Genomic DNA, 18874 nt, shown 5'->3' with positions numbered 1-18874 from the left:
GGGTTCACTGTGTGTGTGGAAAGAGGGGAGAACCAGGTTTTGTTTTAAAAGAAGCCATTAGAGAGAAGGATGGTGAGAGAAAGGAAGGACATAGCCGAGAGCATGCTGAGTAAAAGGAGGAAAGAAAGGGATAAAGGAGTGTGTACTAGGAGGTGAGAATAAGTAAACACACAAAACGCATATGCAAAAAAATGGAGGTAAGGAAAAAGTCAAAAACTATGTCAAAATTAAAGTAAAGGACAATTACATAGGTAAGAGAGATAGGAACGAATGTAAAGAGACTAGATACAGAATTGGCATCATTAAGTGTGGGGTTTTAAAGAGCAGAAAGGTTGGGAAATGATTACTTAGAAACTTAATGACTATACATATATCAAAAAGGACTATTCTCAACTTGGACTGCAAAACAAAACGATGAGGTGAGAATGCAGATGTGCACATGACTGGAGATATAGCCTGTCATTCTGCCAAGGTGGTGTCTACAGCAACAGCAGCAAAAGCTATGATGACCACACAGAATACAGTGAACAGGCTTTGAACTGTATACAATTTTCAAATATGATTTCTGCATTTGAGAACTAAAATAAAATTCGATAGTTGAAAGTAGTCTATGATATTTGACGTTGTATATTACTAACAATCTCAAAATAAAACAATGTACCATTTTAACAAGAGTTGTACAAACAACTCTTATGTACACAGATTTTACTTTCAAAAATTTTAAATATTTCATATAAAAATATTAAATTATTTAAATAGAATTATACAAAATTTAAATCAAATATTCCATAGATCCTTAGTTCAGCTGTAGAGATTACAATATCATAAATTGACCCAAGTTAAAAAGAATTAACATAAATAATGACATTTCTATTTTAACAGGTAAAACAATTCGGCAAGTGATGCTATATTTTTTAAACACTGAACTAAAAATTTGGAAATGAATATAAGAAACTTGCTTATAGTAGAAAGATGAAGTAGTGTGACATCAAATAGTTATTCATTAATTTCCAATACAATAATTTATTATTTCATCACAATAATATACCTTCATTAGGATGAAAAACATATATTTATCTGCATGTGCTTATGTACATTTTCCGCTTACTGTGTAATTTTTTCTGTTGTCAAATTCAGGGCATCCAGATGCATTTGAGCCAGGCGTAATCCAGGAAATGTCAAAAAAGCCCCAATGAGTGAACAGAAAATAGCGAGGAAAAATTTGAAAGTAAGTTTTGAAACAGGACCCCTAAAAATAAAAAATTTTAAAAAGCTGATTAATTTTTAAAATTAACTTTCTAGGAATTTTTCTTTCTTCTAATCAATCATTTAAAAAACCACAATGATAACGGTAATACACAAATAGTAAACATCTACAAAAAGACTGTGCTTATTCAATTATCTATAATAGATTTTAGTGAACTATAAAAACTATATATAAACTATATCAGGCATCTCTTTAGCCACATTTGTAACAATCCAACCTACATCTTCAACATAGAATTTGATAAATGACTCAGATAAAAACTTAATCTCTGGTGGTAGAAGAATTAAATCAAATCCAAGTAAAAATCTATGAAAGAAACAAACTTTATACAAATGTAAAAATTACCAGTAAGAATATTTCTAAAAGTGGCAGTCCTACTTAAATAACTCTTCACTGATTAAAAACAAAGAACCACTTATAGTAATCCACTTTACCAAAAATAGAAACATTTAAATTTAAATAATGTTTAATTAAAAAAAAAAAACTTACTGAGATTCTAAGCCTTGCTTTTCAAGAAACTGCATCGCACTGTCTGAAAAATTTGTAAACCCTGTAAGGAAAAAAATTACTCTTAGGTAAAATACAGAATCTTTCTGTGGAAATAAAATGCTAGAAAATAGAGCATCTTAAATTTTGAAGTGACTAGTTTAGCTCTTTCATGTGCTAATTAGTATGCCCTAATGCAATAAAATTTGGTTATTAGCAGAAAAAGTCTTTTAAAACCATCCCTTTGATATTTGCACATTCCATGAGTATGCATAAAATTTGCATTAGGATTTGCATGTTTATATGAGTAAACTTTAGCATTACAGAAACTCATTTAATTATAAGAAAGAAAAACAGGGGAATGTGCAGCATTTCTAAAGAAAGGTAACAAAAAACTTAGCTAAAACAAACAAAAAAGGAAAGATCTTACTTAAGAATAATAAAGGTTAATTATTTATAACATTAAAGAATATGCACCTCTAACCTAATTTTAAAAACTTACCTGATATAAAACTTACTTGAATACTGAAATCAAAAATATTAACACTAGCTAACGCAAAACTGATTTGTAAAGTTGTATGAATTACCTGTTTCGAGTCCAAATTCCAGATAGTTTTCTGTTACAATCAAGACTGCCATTGCTTTCACGAAGAAAAAAAATCCAAAGGTGACACAGACTGATCTTTCACCACCATCTTTTACTTTAAAATAGTGTGTAGTTAATGAAAATAGAACTTTGCTGCAAAAGGAGAAGTTCAGGAAAAAACCACAAGTAACTTTGTGGGAGTTAAACACAACCATCTTTACAGGACTTGAATTCCAATAAAACTTGACTACAACCACTTATTTTGACTCTACAGCATGCTTATCTGCAAGGTGCTCTTTGGAAAGAACTGAAAAAGCCAATAAAAATCTGAATAGTCTTCCACAATACAGGATATAAAAATGAAGCAAATCTAAGTGAAGTCTATAACATTTATAAGTAATAAGTGCACATACACAAATTAAGTTGTAATCAGGAAAAGAACGTATTTTTAGTTTTTCTGGCTCAAATTTTACTAAAATTTTAGGTAATTTTAAAATTACATAACCTGTAATTTTATGACAGGTTATCGGTGACATGAAAAGCTGTGGCAGAGGTTACATTAGGGAATTATCTTTTATCGGGCAGGTTTATTAAGTAATTTATTATTTTGATTAAACACAAATCATAGAAATCATCTGTAAGTCATTCAATAACTCGAAATTTGAGAATTCCTAATAACCACTGGTAAGTTGTGATTAAAAAACTAAGTACCTAGTTCATTATTTGACAGTATGATTAAACAAAACACAAGATCCAGATCAGTACTCAAAAACAGTCAAAGGTTCAACATGAAGACCTATTAAAATATTAAAATATTTTAATTTTATATGAAAATAATAAACACACCATTTTATCTGAACCCCCCTCACTGATAAAACTAACCTAAAATCAGTGGATGATCCAAACTAGAACCCAGATGTCCATTATACCAAATAGTTCTCCTTAAAAGGAGAACTCCAGAAACCCGCCAAATAAAATAAGGTGCTTGGCAAAAAAAATAAGAATTTAAAAATTAAAAATAATATATATATAGAAAAGCATCTTTTACATAAACTAAATGTCAAGCATGAAAAATAGTAACAACTATCATATAATACTTGCTAAGTGCTAGGCCTTACCAACTAACTCATTTCATCCTCGCATTAGTCAGCTATTATCACCACTTTGTAGATTAAAAAGAAAACTCTGGCACAGACAGATTAAGTAACTTGCCCAAGATCACACAGCTAGATTAGAGGCAGTGGGATTTTAAAATCTGGCCCGTCTGGATCCAGAGTCTGTTCACTTAACAATTTATTATACTGCTCTACCAAACTGCACGCGGCATGTGAGTAACGTGGTAGCTTAGCAGTCGCCCAAGAAATCTGTTATAAATAGAGCTGCCATGACAGAAGCGAGTAGTCCCAACAGTCTCACAATCAGAAGAATTGCTATTCAGGAATGGCTGGGCAAGGACAAGGACTCTTGTTTTTATTTCTTAAAAGGAAGCTGCCCTTTGTTGTCCTATTTAAAACCGGTTAATGTAGTTGTTCCCATTCTCTACTGTTAGATATTACCTAAGATACTGGATGTAAATCTAGAGTCTCAGCTGCTTCTAGCTATGGCACCGACCCTAAGTTAAGCAACTTGAAGGTATGAAAAGTTGATGACTTTTTGGTGTCTTTCAAATGGAACTTAAAAATGGAAATAAATCACTACTAGAATGTAAACTCCACCATATCAAAGATTATTGTCTCTTGTTCTCTGATGTAGTTAGAGCACCAAGAAGAGTGCCTGGCACATAGTAGGTACTCAACCAGTGAATAGATTTTGCCCTAGAAATAATGTTTTACAGTAGTTTAGGTAAAATGAAATAGTATTAATTGTATGCTTTAATGGTAAATAGGCCTTTTGAAGAACAATATCGAAAACAACACTGTTCCCTGGGACAATACACTCAAAGTAGAAACAATATAGGAAAGGTTTTAGTCTAAGATCTATTTTTATCATTGGGCATAAAAAACTACAAATTCTTTTCCACTTATGGTTATAAATTTAAGGATTTCTGGGTTTTAAAAAGGCTAAGCCTTTGGTAGGTAGTTCCCTTTTTAAAATGTCAACAAAAAAATACAAAGTACTGCCTTGACTGGTGTGGCTTGGTTGGCTGGAAGATGGTCTTGTACACCTAAAGGCCACCAGTTCAACTCCCAGTCAGGGCACATGCCTAGGTTGTGGATTTGATCCCACGTCCAGGCACTTATGAAAGGCAACCAATTAATGTTTCCCTCTTATATTGAAGTTTCTTTCCTCCCCCACCAAAAAAATCAATGAACATGTCCTCAAATGAGAATTGCAAAAAAAAAACTACAAAGAAAGAAAATACAAAGTAAAATAGAAAAATACAAAAATACAAAGTACACTTTTACCCACCTATTCCTGGGGCAACCAGGCTGTCAGAACAGTGTGTGATCGGAAGTACCTTCATTAACCTCCTTGAGTCAAGCACTTCATTTTTCAGTATCATCCCTTTACCTGCCTTTCACTGTTTTCACCTCAGTAAATTCCACTATAGCTTAGCTCCCTATCACACAAATCTCTTTGCTTTTCCTTAAATACCATGATATAAGATAAATACTTTCTCAAATTGTTTTTTATAATTACTTATTAGCAGTAACATTATGTTCCTTGGAAACAGTATGGTCTTGTAAGCTACATTATGGACCAAATGAATTTTCATGGGCTAATCTTGCCTCCCTCCCCAAAGGGGGTCATTTAGTTTTTCTAAAAAAAAATTATTTCATTTTTAAGTATTTTAGAATACAATCTATATGTAAGTTGGAGGTACTATCTAAAAACTGCAGCACTAAGAAATGGTTTCAACTTTTTAATATATTTATTAATAGATTATTATAATGATATTACTGATAATGCTAGATTTTATAAAGTGCCTTATTTGCCTCAAAGACAAGACAAAACCAAATAATGAAAAACTAGACGTAACCTCTGAACTTTTTGATTAAAAAGACCTCTGCATGTTTTCATATTTGCTTTAATGAATAGATGCTTTAGAACACATATAACCAAAAAAACACATATAAGAGCTTCAGCATATCCTTTCTGAAGATATTTATCTGGTATGACACTTTCATTCTAAATATTTTATTATATTGATCATAACTCAGGTTATACGCACACACACACAATATGTCCAATATTTGAACAAATTACTTCTTTAATGTAAGAAATAAAACTAATAAGCAAATGCCACTGGTTTACAATTATTACCCTAACCAGGTATTTTTTAGCACCCTAACACAAGGTTCTCTTGCTCAGTTTAACTCTGCAGTATTCTGGCTATAGAACAAAATAGAAATTTGAAACTCTACTGAAGTAAAAAGGCTAATCCACATAGTATAAGTTTTCACTAAACATATTTGTGAATTTTCCTCCTATTTTGGCTAATAGCTACTAAATCATTTATAAGCAACAAGAGTATACTATATCACTGCAGAAGTTGGCATGATTTTGTAATACTGAGCTTAAGTAGGATTGTCAAATTAATAGGAGCATATCAATTTCAGTTAAAACAATTACTGGGAGTTTAACAAAGTACATTTCCTTTCTATATCATTTTTAGATGTAATGAGGATTTTTAAAAACTTTTCCACAACTCAGTCATTACATCATGCTATTTTCCTCCTTTTCTATATGAATGTAATTCATTTCAGAGTTTCTGCATTTTTGCGCTTACATCAAAAACAAATACTAGTAGTCTGTAGTTGCTTAAAGTAAAAAGACTTTCCAAGGACAAAAAATTATGAAGATTTTATATCTAAGAGAGGACTCTGACAGTACTCAAGAGTCTCCAGCCAGCAGAGATAAAAGCCAGGACCTGCCCCCCCACCAGTGCAAAGCCAAGCTATTCACTAAGTGAAAACACAAGGACGGTGGTGACAGGAGCCAGCTGTGCGTGCAGGCAGAAGAAAAGGCTGCAAAGCATTAATCCAAACTATCTTGCATAATCTAAGCTTTTGTAATAGTTTTCTAATTTACCAAGACAATAAACACACACTATTTTAAATATACATTTTATGATTTTATTTTTTAGCAATTCAATAAAGAAAAACTACAAAGTTAAAGACTTCTCTGCTGAAACTTTCTAACTTCTCATAGAAGAAAATATATATGAATCTATCCAATTATTTTAAAAATTAAGCAATTTAAAAAGTATAGCCTCATTTTATTTATGATTAGTAAGTGATATTAATCATTTCAGTGAAATTTGAAGCCAGATAAATCATAAAAAATATAAAAGTAACAAATAGAAAAATCTGATTTTTAAATAAATAGTACTACTGAAACTTTTCCCCATGCAAATAGGAGTCTTTGTAATAACGATGTAGAGCATCTGTCTCTGAGCACCAAATTTTCTAAGAAAGTAAGTTAAGAACAATTTTACATTCTTAAAAGAAACTTCATCTAACTTTCAATATTCAAGATGCAATTTATGAAACAAAGCACTGTTTAAGAAGAGTGGTGGTAGGAGTCTAGAATACAGACGCTCAAAATTTTCCCTTCAGGATGTTCTAAATCCGATGTTCCTGCTGCTTCTCCAAAATTTAAAAATAAAGAAACAAAGCTGGTGGTCCCTTTTACGAGTATCAAACACAACAGGCTCATCTCTTTCTTGACATTATAAGGAAGAGCTTACATATTGGGAGACTAAAGAAAAAAACCCTAAAAAACAAAATATAAAAACTCTAGAACCCCAACGAAACTGCTTTTGAGACCTAGCTAAGATCTCTTTCATTGCCTGAGGGCCCTAAGCCCAGACTGGAAAAACACTGCTTCATTTTTACTGAAAATGGGTACAAGATCTACAAAGGCACATCATTTACTTAAACTAAAAAGCAAAATAATACCCTAAGCCAAAACTGATATCAAATGACCAAAATGCAATTTCTCAAGTATTACACCCACTACCAACCTTTGTTACCATAGAAATAAACTATAAAACATGTCAACACTAAAATAAAAAACCTCACATTATTAGATGTAACCTTATCCATGAAGCATAATCTTGCTTCTATCGTTAACACTTTAATATAATCCTATATCACAAACATCTAAGTGTTATAATCCCTGCATCCTCAATTCATATTGAATGCTGGATAAATCTTAAAATCAAGTTTTTATTGAGTCCCATGAAAGAACAGAACCTTCCCATAATCCAAAATGTAAAACACACATATAGTGTTCTGTTACATAATACTATCATTTGGTTATGCCCATATGTTTAAGTTTCCATTCAGTAGTTCCCAAATCTCCACTGAAACCAGAATGGTGTATTTCCCATCTCCTAAATATCACAGCTATACAGTCTTGGGTCATAACCTATTATCAGAACTACCCTCCTCCCTTCCATCTACCTAATCAGATTCAACTCAAGCTCTGTGTCCTTCAGGAAATTTACCTTGACCTCTCCATCCCCGACCTATCTTCCTGTTCTAAACTCACAGCAGTCACTACTATAATTTATTTGCCAACCACATCATAGTGTAGTGTGACAGAGTTGTAAAGACAGCCTTCTCTCAATCTAGACTGCCTGGAGGAACCTTGGTTCTACTCTTACTATGCGATCCTCCACAGGGAATTCATTAATCTTTCCTGGTTTTGTTTCTTTATTTGTAAAATGCAACTAATAAATCCACCACTTCAGAGAGATGTTGTGAAAATTAGAGATTTTAGTAGTTCTCAGCAATAAATCTATATTTTGTATATAACTGAATAAAACACCAAACTTCTAATATCAAAAAGTAATATGGAAACATACACAAGGACAAAAAATCTAAGTTAATTTCACTTTGGATACAATTCTTAATTGTGTTTAAATTTTCAACCTTTCCCAAGAAAATATAATCGAAGAGATACAAGGCTGTACAAAACACAGCAGTGTAGTATAAACTGAAATCAGAGGTATGAGCTGTGCTCTACTTAAGTAGAAATTGGATTTCCAGCTCCCCACTCCTATTACCTTTCTGTGCAGCCAGGTAACAAACTCCACTCTGACTCCAGCACCAGTCTAAGACTTAGACTCTGAAGAAACTGAATCTCATACAGCAGAGTTTAGACTAAGGCAGTGGCGCTCAAAACAGAAAGATTAAGTGAAAGTCAACATACTCAAAGGTATACTCACATGTGAAACATGTGCAACAGGCTTCTACACTCTGGGCAGGAGATTAGAAACTCTCTTCTACAGAAACCAAAGGTCCAAAGAAAAGACCAACAGGTAAATGACATTACCGGCTACCTAAAACAAAAGCAGCTTCAGCATTACCAAGTCATTCTTCAGTGAAGCTAACCGAGCCCTACTTACATAGTTTCCAAATTGCATTTTAGTGGCTGACTTTCAGATATGAATCCCAAGACATGAAAGTAGGGATCACAAAACTTTATCTGTAGAGGACCAGATAGTAAGTATTTTAGGCTTTGTGGGTCATACACAGTCTCTGTAGCATATTCTCCTGTTGTTTAGATTTTTCTAAACCCTTTAAAAATTTTAAAGCCGTTCTCACATCAAGAACTATACAAAAATAGGGTGTAGCCCAGACACAGCAAGCCGTAGTTTACCAACCCCTGCATTCCAGCACATCTTATGTAAAAGACAAAGAGAAAGGGCATGGGGCAGGGACGGGGTGGGGGGAGTAACTTAGAGAAAGGAGAGATGATGAAGGCAGCAGAACATATCTCAAATAGATACACATTTTTTTAAAAATTTTTATTTATTTACTTTAGAGAGGGGGAAGGGAGGGAGAAGGAGAGGGAGAGAAACATCAATGTGTGGTTGCCTCTTGCGCAACCCCCTTACTGAGGACCTGGCCTGCAACCCAGGCATGTGCCCTGACTGGGAATTGGACCAATGACCCCTTGGTTCTCGGGCTGGCACTCAATCCACTGAGCTACACCAGCCAGGACTACACACATGTTTTTTATACAGATTATCTATATATGAGATATATCTATATTTCATAAAGCTATATAAAGATAAATTCATCTCTGAAACATGAACAAGATGCTATGGAAAAGGAATGGTTATATATAAAAAATAAGTTCAGAAAAATTAAAAATAGTACAGAAAAAAAAATTTAAACTATTTTTGAAAGATAAAATTGAGGAAAAGTTCCTTCAAGCAGGAAGGGTATTAAAATGAGAGGATCAGTCCAGGAGGTAAACCATCTGACTAACAAAAGATAACGAAAAATAAGGCGAGGGAGATTACAGAAGAAATGATCAGACATGATAAAGAATAATTTCCTAACTCAAAGTTTCTAAATAAGAGAGCCTACCAAAACCCCAGCACGAAGAATGTAAAAAAAATTTCCCAACCAGACACATGACCATGAACTTTCAGAAACCAGTTAAAAGTAAAAACCTCCTGAGAAGAAAAACAATGCAAAACAAGTCAGATGCAAAAGATTACATATCATGACATTGTGTTTTTTAAGAGCCACCTTTGAGGTAGAGGACAACGGAGCAATGTCTTCAAAATTATGAAGAAAATATTGACAACTTAGAGAGTATAGCATTTAGGCATTTTCAAAACTTGGAAGTCTAATGCTAGTTAGGATAGTTACCTCACATGTACACTTTGGCAGAAAGCTCTACCAAAACACTGAACAAACCAAAATAGAGAAAAACACTGAATCCTGGATATTGGAGACTGAACTTGGGAGAAACATAAAGGAGACTCCTACAATGACAACAACGTAAGTCTCAGAGTACGGCAGGCCTGAAGAGCAATCAGCCCAGGTAAAAGTCAGAGAATGAGGTCCCCAAGAATATCTCCATTCAGATTAAAAAATGAAACTAATACTAGTTATAAGTGACTTTGTGCAAAACTATACTGAAAAGTTAGTGGAATTAATGATGACACACACAAAAGTAAATTAATGAAAAAACTGCAAAAGAAGCTATAATACCTTATAATGTGTATATATACTTATACAGGTAAATCACCAAACACTAATTTCAGCAGAAATTGTAAAGTTTAAGAACATAAAGGAGGGGAAGCACAGAAGATAGCATAGTTTAAGGAAAAAAAAAAATCCTCATCTATTATGATTGATGAAACAGTAGCATAAGCATTGTATTTTAAAATAATGAAGATTTTTAAAAGCCAGAATTAACAGCCAAAACAGGACTGGAAGAAGTGGTTTTTAATATAACTCCTCTTAGTACTTTTTGTCTATATAAACTATATATTTATTACTTGATAAAAATTTAACATTTTAGAAAAATCAATCTATATTTTAATAAAGTTTTGATCTACAATGTACTCCTCATTCTGTAAAAAGGACATTATATTCTAGAGCCTAAAAGAACCTAAAGTACATACAAATTCACAATGTATAAAATACATTAGTATGCTTTTACTATTCTTTTTAATCTCATGCACTGAGATTATACCCACATCCTATGAATCAAAGTAAGAGTGTAATGTTAATGATGATCTCTTCTAACACTTTTATTTTCCCCTAAAAGGAAAAAATCTGAGTACTTTCCAGCAATAACCCTAGTGTCTAACAGTTCATTCCTGGGCAAGAAATTAAGCAAAGATTTGCTGAACCAACTGAAGTCTATTTTGGGATTCTATTTTGTGGAATCATCATTACGTTTCGACTCAAACTTCAACTGCTCATTACACCAAACATTTAGAGCAAGATGTATTTTATTCCATTTATATGTAAGCCCGAATAGTACATGGTAGTAGAATAAACAAAAACCTCCTAAAAAGAAACAGACTTTTATTAGCATTAGATATATATATCAGAAGATAATCTGGCTTTCTTTTTAAGAGACAGGCAAAATAACTACACTGTGGTATGATCCCATTTACTCACTGACAACTGTGGCTAAGTTTATTTTGAGATCACATATAGAGACTTCTTGTACTAGTGAAGATAGTAACATTTCTTGTTGAGCTATTTATCAAATATCTCTAATATCTATATAACAGTTGTTTTGAAATAAGGAAATAAAATCTTTTTATGTTCTAATACCATAAATATGCTCATTAACAGTAAGTTATTCACACAAAAAACCTATACCTAAAATACTGGGTTGGCCAAAATGTTTGATTTTAAAGTAATAAAAGACACTTTTTATTTTCATCAATAACTTTATTGAACAGCATATCCATCATTTTGTTCCATTACCTTCTGCCATCTTTCAGGCAACCACATAATTCCATCTTCCCAAAACTTAATTTTCTTTTTGAGCAAAGAACTATTCCAGGTGCCTTTTGCAGTATTTCAGGGAATTAAAATTTTTTCCATTAGAGAATTTTGTAAAGACTGAAATTAATGGAAATCCAAAGGTGCACTGCATGGTGAATACGGCCAGAACTTCCCAGCCACGCTGTAACAGTTTTTGCCTGGGCATCAAAGAAACATGTGATCTTGTATTATCCTGATGGGGGATTATGTGTTTTCTGTTGACTAATTCCGGATGCTTTCTGTCGAGCGCTGTTCAGCTGGCCTAACTGGGAGCAGTACTTGTTGAAAGTAATTGTTTGATTTTCCAAAAGGAGCTCTTAATACAGCACTCCCAATCAAACCATATATACAACATCACCTTCTCTGAATGAAAACCAGCCTTTGGTGTAGTTGGTATTGGTTCATTTCACTTGCTCCATGACCTCTTCCATTCCATATTAAAGTATCCACTTCTTAGCATCCGTCATGATGTGTTTTAAAAACGGAACAGTTTTCATTATGTTCAAATAGAGAATCGCGTGCAGAAATAGTCGAGGTTTTTATTAAAAATTATTTTATTAATTATGCTATTGCAGTTGTCCCGATTTTTCTCTATTTGTCCCCCTCCTCCTAGTATCCCCCCAAGTCCCTCAGGCAATCCCCACACCATTGTTCATGTCGGTGGGTCATGCATACAAGTTTTTTTTTTTTTAAAGACACATCATGATTCAGCGTCATGATCAGACTATTAACATTTAGCAATCAACAGCATGGGTGCAAAAAGAAAAAAAAAACTACATTAAAAACCCTTTGTTGGAATGCTTTACACTTTCCACAGAACAGAAACTAAAATAACCTGTTATACAATTAGTCACAAATACAGTCCTCGAGGTTTTTTTTGCCCATTCACATGAGTATTGTCTAAAACATGTCTTCTTTGTAGCAGCTAGGCCCCTGCCACCACTGTGCTTGGCTGAGGTCACAAATCTGTTGTAACCTGTAGCTTCCCTGTCACTTCTCTGGCTCTCCTCTCCTGCAAAGCTTTGTTTCCTGGCAGTAATTAAAACCTTCTGCCACTGCCATAGCTACTGCTGCTGCTGGAACCGCCATAGCCACCTTGGTTTTGTGGTTTGGCAAAGTATTGGCCCCCACCACCATAGGGGCCAGAGCCTCTGCCTCTAACATTTCTTCCTTTCAATGGGTCCAAAATTTGAAGATTGATTATTGTAATTGCCAAAATCATCGTAGCTTCTGCCACCTCCATCATTAGTTGCTTCCATTATTACCAAATCCATTATAGCCATCCCACCACATGCCACCATATCCACCACCACCACAGCTGCCACCAAAGCCACCTCAACCACTGAAGTTTCCTCCATGACCAAAGTTGTCATTCCCACCGAAACCACCTCCACAACCACCTCCGAAGTTTCCAGAACCACCTCGACCTCTTTGGCTGGATGAAGCACTAGCCATCTCTTGCTTAGAGAGGGCTTTCCTTATGTCACAGTTGTGGCCATTCAGTGTGGTATTTCTGAATGACAATCTTGTCTACAGAGTCACGGTCATCAAAGGTTACAAAAGCGAAGCCTCTCTTTTTGCCACTGCCTTGGTCAGTCATGGTTTCAACCACTTCAATTGTCCCATACTGTTCAAAATAATCTCTTAGGTGATGTTCTTCAGTGTCTTCTTTAATACCACCGACAAAAATCCTTCTCACAGTTAAGTGGGCACCCGGTCTTTGACAATCCTCTTGAGACAGCTCTCTTTGGTTCCACAACTCTTCCATCCACCTTGTGTGGCCTTGCATTCATGGCGGCATCCACCTCCTCCACAGTGGCGTATGTGACAAACCCAAAGCCTCTGGAGCGCTTGGTGTTTGGGTCTCTCATCACCACACAGTCTGTGCGCGTTCCCCATTGCTCACAATGGCTCCTCAGACTCTCATCTGTTGTTTCAAAGCTCAAACCTCCAGTAAAGAGCTTCCATAGCTGTTCCGGCTCTTTGGGAGACTCTGACTTACGACATGATGACTGCAGGAGAGAGAACTTCAACGATGCTTACTCAGCAGCGTCCACTGGCAGAAAAGCTGCATATACATTCTTTGCTACTCCATTTCCTATATTTTACTTTACATCCCCATGGATATTCTCTAACCACCTATTTGTACTTCTGAATCCCTTCACCTCTTCACCTGTGTTCCCACACCCGCTTCCCATCTGGCAACCATCAAAACATCCTCCAAATCCATGATTCTGACTCTGTTGTTTTTGTTTGCTTAGTTTGTTTTTTAGATTCAATTGTTGACAGATATGTATTTTCCACCATTTTATTGTCCATAGTTTTGATCTTTTCCTTAAATAAGTCCCTTTAACATTTCATATAATAATGATTTGGTAATGATGAACTCCTTTAGGTTCTTCTTGTCTGGGAAGACTTTATGTGCCCTTCCATTCTGAATGATAGTTTTGCTGGGTAGAGCAATCTTGGTTGTAGGTCCCTGCTATTTGTGACTCTGGAAGTTTCTTGCCAATACTTTCTAGCCTACAAAGTTTCTTTTGAGAAATCAGCTGACAGTCTTATGGAAACTTCCCCTGTATGTAACTGCTTTTCTCTTGCTGTTTTTAAGATTCTCTGTCTTTAATGTTTGGCATTCTAATTATGATGTGTCCTGGAGTGGACCTCTTTGCATCTATTTTATTTGGGACTCTCTGTGCTTCCTGAACTAGCACCTTTATTGCCTTCACCAAATTAGGTAAATTTTCTTTCACTATTTTTTCAAATACTTTCCAATTCCTTGCTTTCTCTTCTCCTCCTGGCAACTCTGAGGCAAATGTTGGAATGTTTGAAGTTGTCTCACAGGCTGCTTACACTATCCTCATTTTTTTGTATTCCTTTTTTATTCTTGTTCTGAATTGTTTTTTGCTTCCCTATGTTCCAAATCATTGATTTGATTCTTGAATTCATCCACTCTACTGTTGTTCTGCTGTAAATTGTTCATTTCAATTAATGTGTCCTTTGTTTCTGACTGGATCTTTTTTATGCTGTTGAGGTCTTCACTAAATTCCTTGAGCATCATTATAACCAGTTTTCTGAACTCTGCATTTGATAGATTGCTTACCTCCATTTCGTTTAGCTTTTTCTGTAGTTTTCAGGTTCTTTCATTTGGGCCATGTTTATCTCCTCATTTTGGCAGCCCCCCTGTGTTTGTTTCTATGTATTGGGTAGAGCTGCTATGACTCTGTGTATTGGGAGTATGGCCTAATGTAGCAGGTATCCTCTAGGGTCCAGTGGCACAGCCTCCCCTATCACCCAAGCTGGGTACTAGAGATGCCCTTTGTGTGGGCTGTGTACACCCTCCTGTTGTAGTTGAGCATTGATTGCTGTTGGCAGGTCAATTGGAGTGATTTACCCAGGGCAGTCAGCTGCAACGACTGGCTGTGACCACTATCAACCTTTGACTTCCATGGAGGATCAGCTGTGCAGGGGTAGGGTGGTGGTGCTCCAAAATGGTCTGTAGCTATCCACTGAACGCGCAGGCTCTGGAGTTTCCCAAGTGGTGGAGGCCAAGGTCAGCCCCCACCTGTGTTCTGCCAGGGCCACCCTGCCTGAGCTGTAAAGCAATCTGAGATGGCTCCTGTGTGCTTGGAGATTCCCAGGCCAAACCAAGCTCTGAATCTAGGCTGGCTGCTGCTAGTCCCAGGCCTGGGGCCATCTAGCAAGAGGTATGGAGGCTGGGGATTTACTAAGGCCTGCTGTTGGTTTTTGAAGGTTTTAGGAATTTGTGAAGCAGAACTCAAGACTAGTCATTCATATGGATAAGTCATGGTTAGCAGTTTGGGTAGGCCCTTAAATAGGGTGAGGCAGAGTCTAACGGGATCTCCAGGGTAGGGCAAATAATGTTAGCCAAGTTGATAGTCTCAAATATGGCATCCGCCTGCCAGCTCTGTGGCTCTGTGGAGAAAGGGATCAGAAAAGGGACAATAGCTCTGCCTGCCTTTCTGTCTGGGAGAAAGCTGTACCCCAGCTCCCACCTTGATTCTAGACACTTCAGTTCCTCTCTGAATGCTACTGGTCCTATGTAGGTGCTGCAAACTTAGAGGGAATGAGACTGAGTAAGTCCATATATGGGTCCTTTAAAGGGAATTGCTTAGAATTCCAGAAATTTCTCCCACCAACTTAATCCCTACTTGTTTCTGCAGCCAAAAGTTATGAGGACTTATCTTCCTGGCACTGGAACCCTGGGCTGGGCGCCCTGTGTGGAGTTGGAACTCCTCACTCCCAAGATATCCCTCCTGAATTTTTATCCACCACACGTGGCTGTGGTACTAGACTGTTCTGCATCTCCTTGTCTCTGCCCCTCCAACCAGTCTGGATGGATGTGGGTTTTTTGATTCTATAGTTGTAGGACTTCCATTCAACTCGATTTCTCATGGCTCTGAGTGATAGTTGTTCTGTATAGTTTAGTTGTAATTTTGATGTTGCTGTTCAAGAAGACAAGCTGTGTTTACCTACGCTGCCATCTTGATTGTAAGACAAGAAGGGTTTTTTTGGCTTAACCTAGGTGGAACACAAACATCAATGCAATTAATATAACCATGCTGGTAAATATAATTTTCAACACTTGATTTGGATATTTTGAGAATGTCAGCTACCTCCCACATGGTATAATATTGATTGTTATCAATTACCGTCTCAATTTGATCACTATCAACTTCAAGTAGTCTACCCAACTGTGGAGCATCATCCAGCAAGAAATCTCTAACTAGAAACTTCACAAACCACCTCTGATGCATCCTATCAGTCACAGCACCTTCTCCATACACTGCACAAATCGATTTTTGCATTTCAGTTGGGTTTTTAACTCTTGAAATAGTAAAGCATAATATGCTGGAAATGTTACATATTTTCTTCCATCTTCAGTATTAAAATGGCTACACAAAAACTCACCAATTTTGGTATTTTTTTAAGTGCATGCTGATATGACAGCTGTCATAATACAATCTAACAAAATTGTTTTAAATGAAGCTAAAGACAACTATGCACTTCTAGAGCTACCTTATGGAAAAAAAAGGAACAAACTTTTTGGCCAACGCAATATTAGAGGAGTGGATTTAAAACAAAATTTCTCTAAGAGCTATTTTATTTGACTATATTTGTTCATAAATTGTCCACAATTTCCAAGTAAATTAGACAGACTTATATTTCCCTTTTATATATAAATACAACCTGATAATGTGAATAAAATTTGGTAAAAGACGACTTCTATATTTACAGATATGTATAACAAAAAAACACTTAGTAAAACTGTGGCATTCATTTATACTTATGCCTTAGTTGAAAAAATGGACAAGTACCTTCACTATGAATAAAGTTCCCTACTTTATGCCTGTTATTATTTTCATAGATCATTCTGTAGACTTTCATAAAGAATATTATTTAGTAAATATTCAAAATTTCATATGCAAATAGTCATTTTCTTTTTATTTATAATTCCCCTTCCATTAACCTGTCAGTCCTAGATGAATGGACCATCTACTTTAAGTGATAACTTATTTTGCTTTATGTTACAAAATCTCAATTCTTAAAGTAAACAGAATGTTAGTGGTAAGATAAATTTTTTTCTGGTACATGGCCAATCTATTATTTATTTATTTATTTCCTCACCCAGTAACATGCTTTTTGATTTTAAGAGAGAGGGAAAAGAAGGGAGAGAGAGAAACATCTATGTGAGAAACATTGATTGGTTGCCTTTGGTATGTGCCCAACCAGGGACCAAACTCTCAATTTAGGCATGTGCCCTGACCAGGAATTGAACCCGAGACACCTACCTAACTGAGCTGCACTGGTCATGGGATATATGGTTGATATTTTTAAAGTTCTAATTTAATATCAACATTTTCTGCAACTGGTATTTGGCCATAATTTACAGATGCAAATACAAAAACTACAATAGGAAAGATAAGTCACGGACAGTTACAAAGATTACTCAGTGGGAAATATTTTAAATATATTTATCTTCAAGGTGAAAATAAAGGCTTTCAAATGATCAACAGGCTTAATACTCAGTTCTAAAAGGGCAAATTTCTCTCAAATCTAGGATAATGTAAATAAAAAATACTTACCAAGGCACTAATACGTTTTAACTTAGTTTGTATTTACATTGCTTTAAACACCCTATTTTGTATTGAGAAAATTTCTTCTATAACAAAACATTTTGAAATTCAAGATATTTTATCAATGTGTTTTTAAAAAGGAAAGAAACAGGACAGGATCATGTTCTGAGAAATATTTTGATGCCCACAGACAAATCTAATAGTCTCCTAAGGAATAAACACAGAAGTTTTCAAAATTTCACAAAATTTATCATTATCTATTAAAATGGATCACATTTTGACTCAACTAAGTGATTTTTCATGTAAACTGAAAGTTTTTCTACAATGTTAAAGGTTATATTCTAGTTTTTGCTACCACTAAGATTTTTAAAAAACCCATTCTGATGGTTATACCTTCCATATCTATTTTCCCATAAGAAAAGGTGACTAAAATACCCAAAATACATTATACTATGCAGTCTTTCTGCAAATAAACCTAGAAACTATACCAAGAATCTGCTACAGTGCATATATTGAAAACTAACAATAGGAACATCAATCCTTATGACCTATCAAGTAAAATCATTTTAAAAACAATCTAATCATCTTCCAATGTTAAACAACAACACAAAACAACCAACTTGGATAATTTCTAACTGAAATATTTTTCATATTTTGAGATAAAGGTTTAATTAATATATTTTAGTTAAAAATAAAAGAAATAGAACCTAAGATTTTCTAAGCTATAATCTAAAAACTACTTATGCATATGTAATAGCCATCCCATGAGAAGCTTATAGCCAGCCAGCCTAAACTTACCCAGATGTGGAAAAGAATAATAGCCAAAGATTTTTGAAAGCATAATAAATACACAGCCTTTATTTAAAAATAAAAGCAAGCAAGCAAGCAAACACCACCAACAAAAAAACCCCCTATTATCTAATTTCCTGGATTAAAATAAAACAAAATAAAGGTAATCTTTAAATTTTCAGATTCAGAAGGAAAATGATCACTACCAAGCTAAAAAAAGTCATACTTCATTATAAATTAATAAACAGAATCACAATCCTATCTCCCAAGTAAGTTCTCTATATAATGCTAGGTTTCTGACCTCAAAGATGAACACATTTGGGAGTATTAATGACACAGAAAGTATCCAAAAGTTTATAAAAGAAACAAAGCTTTGACACCACGTTATGCACAAATT

The 18874-nt window shown here is 34.9% G+C and overlaps 1 protein-coding gene and 1 pseudogene across 7 annotated transcripts in view; both read right to left on the bottom strand.

The window, feature by feature from the left end:
* Positions 1 to 18874, bottom strand: part of TMEM161B (transmembrane protein 161B) — an 84367-nt gene that overhangs the window by 15942 nt on the left and 49551 nt on the right. For 6 of the 7 annotated variants that reach the window (XM_053912016.1, XM_053912024.1, XM_053912022.2 and 3 more), the window contains 3 exons: positions 2341 to 2492; positions 1757 to 1817; positions 1109 to 1249 (listed from right to left, as the gene is read on the bottom strand). In XM_053912016.1, coding sequence (XP_053767991.1) covers positions 1109 to 1249; positions 1757 to 1817; positions 2341 to 2492 — 354 coding nt within the window. The remainder of the gene's footprint in view (positions 1 to 1108; positions 1250 to 1756; positions 1818 to 2340; positions 2493 to 18874) is intronic. The other variant, XM_053912026.1, reaches the window with a different exon arrangement.
* On the bottom strand, positions 12289 to 13632 carry LOC112307462 (heterogeneous nuclear ribonucleoprotein A1-like; annotated as a pseudogene).

Source organism: Desmodus rotundus, chromosome 1 (assembly GCF_022682495.2).
Source record: "Desmodus rotundus isolate HL8 chromosome 1, HLdesRot8A.1, whole genome shotgun sequence".
In the NCBI taxonomy this organism is placed as follows: domain Eukaryota; kingdom Metazoa; phylum Chordata; class Mammalia; order Chiroptera; family Phyllostomidae; genus Desmodus; species Desmodus rotundus.
Note: the sequence above shows the minus strand (reverse complement) of the source record. Positions and strands in the feature narration are given on the sequence as shown.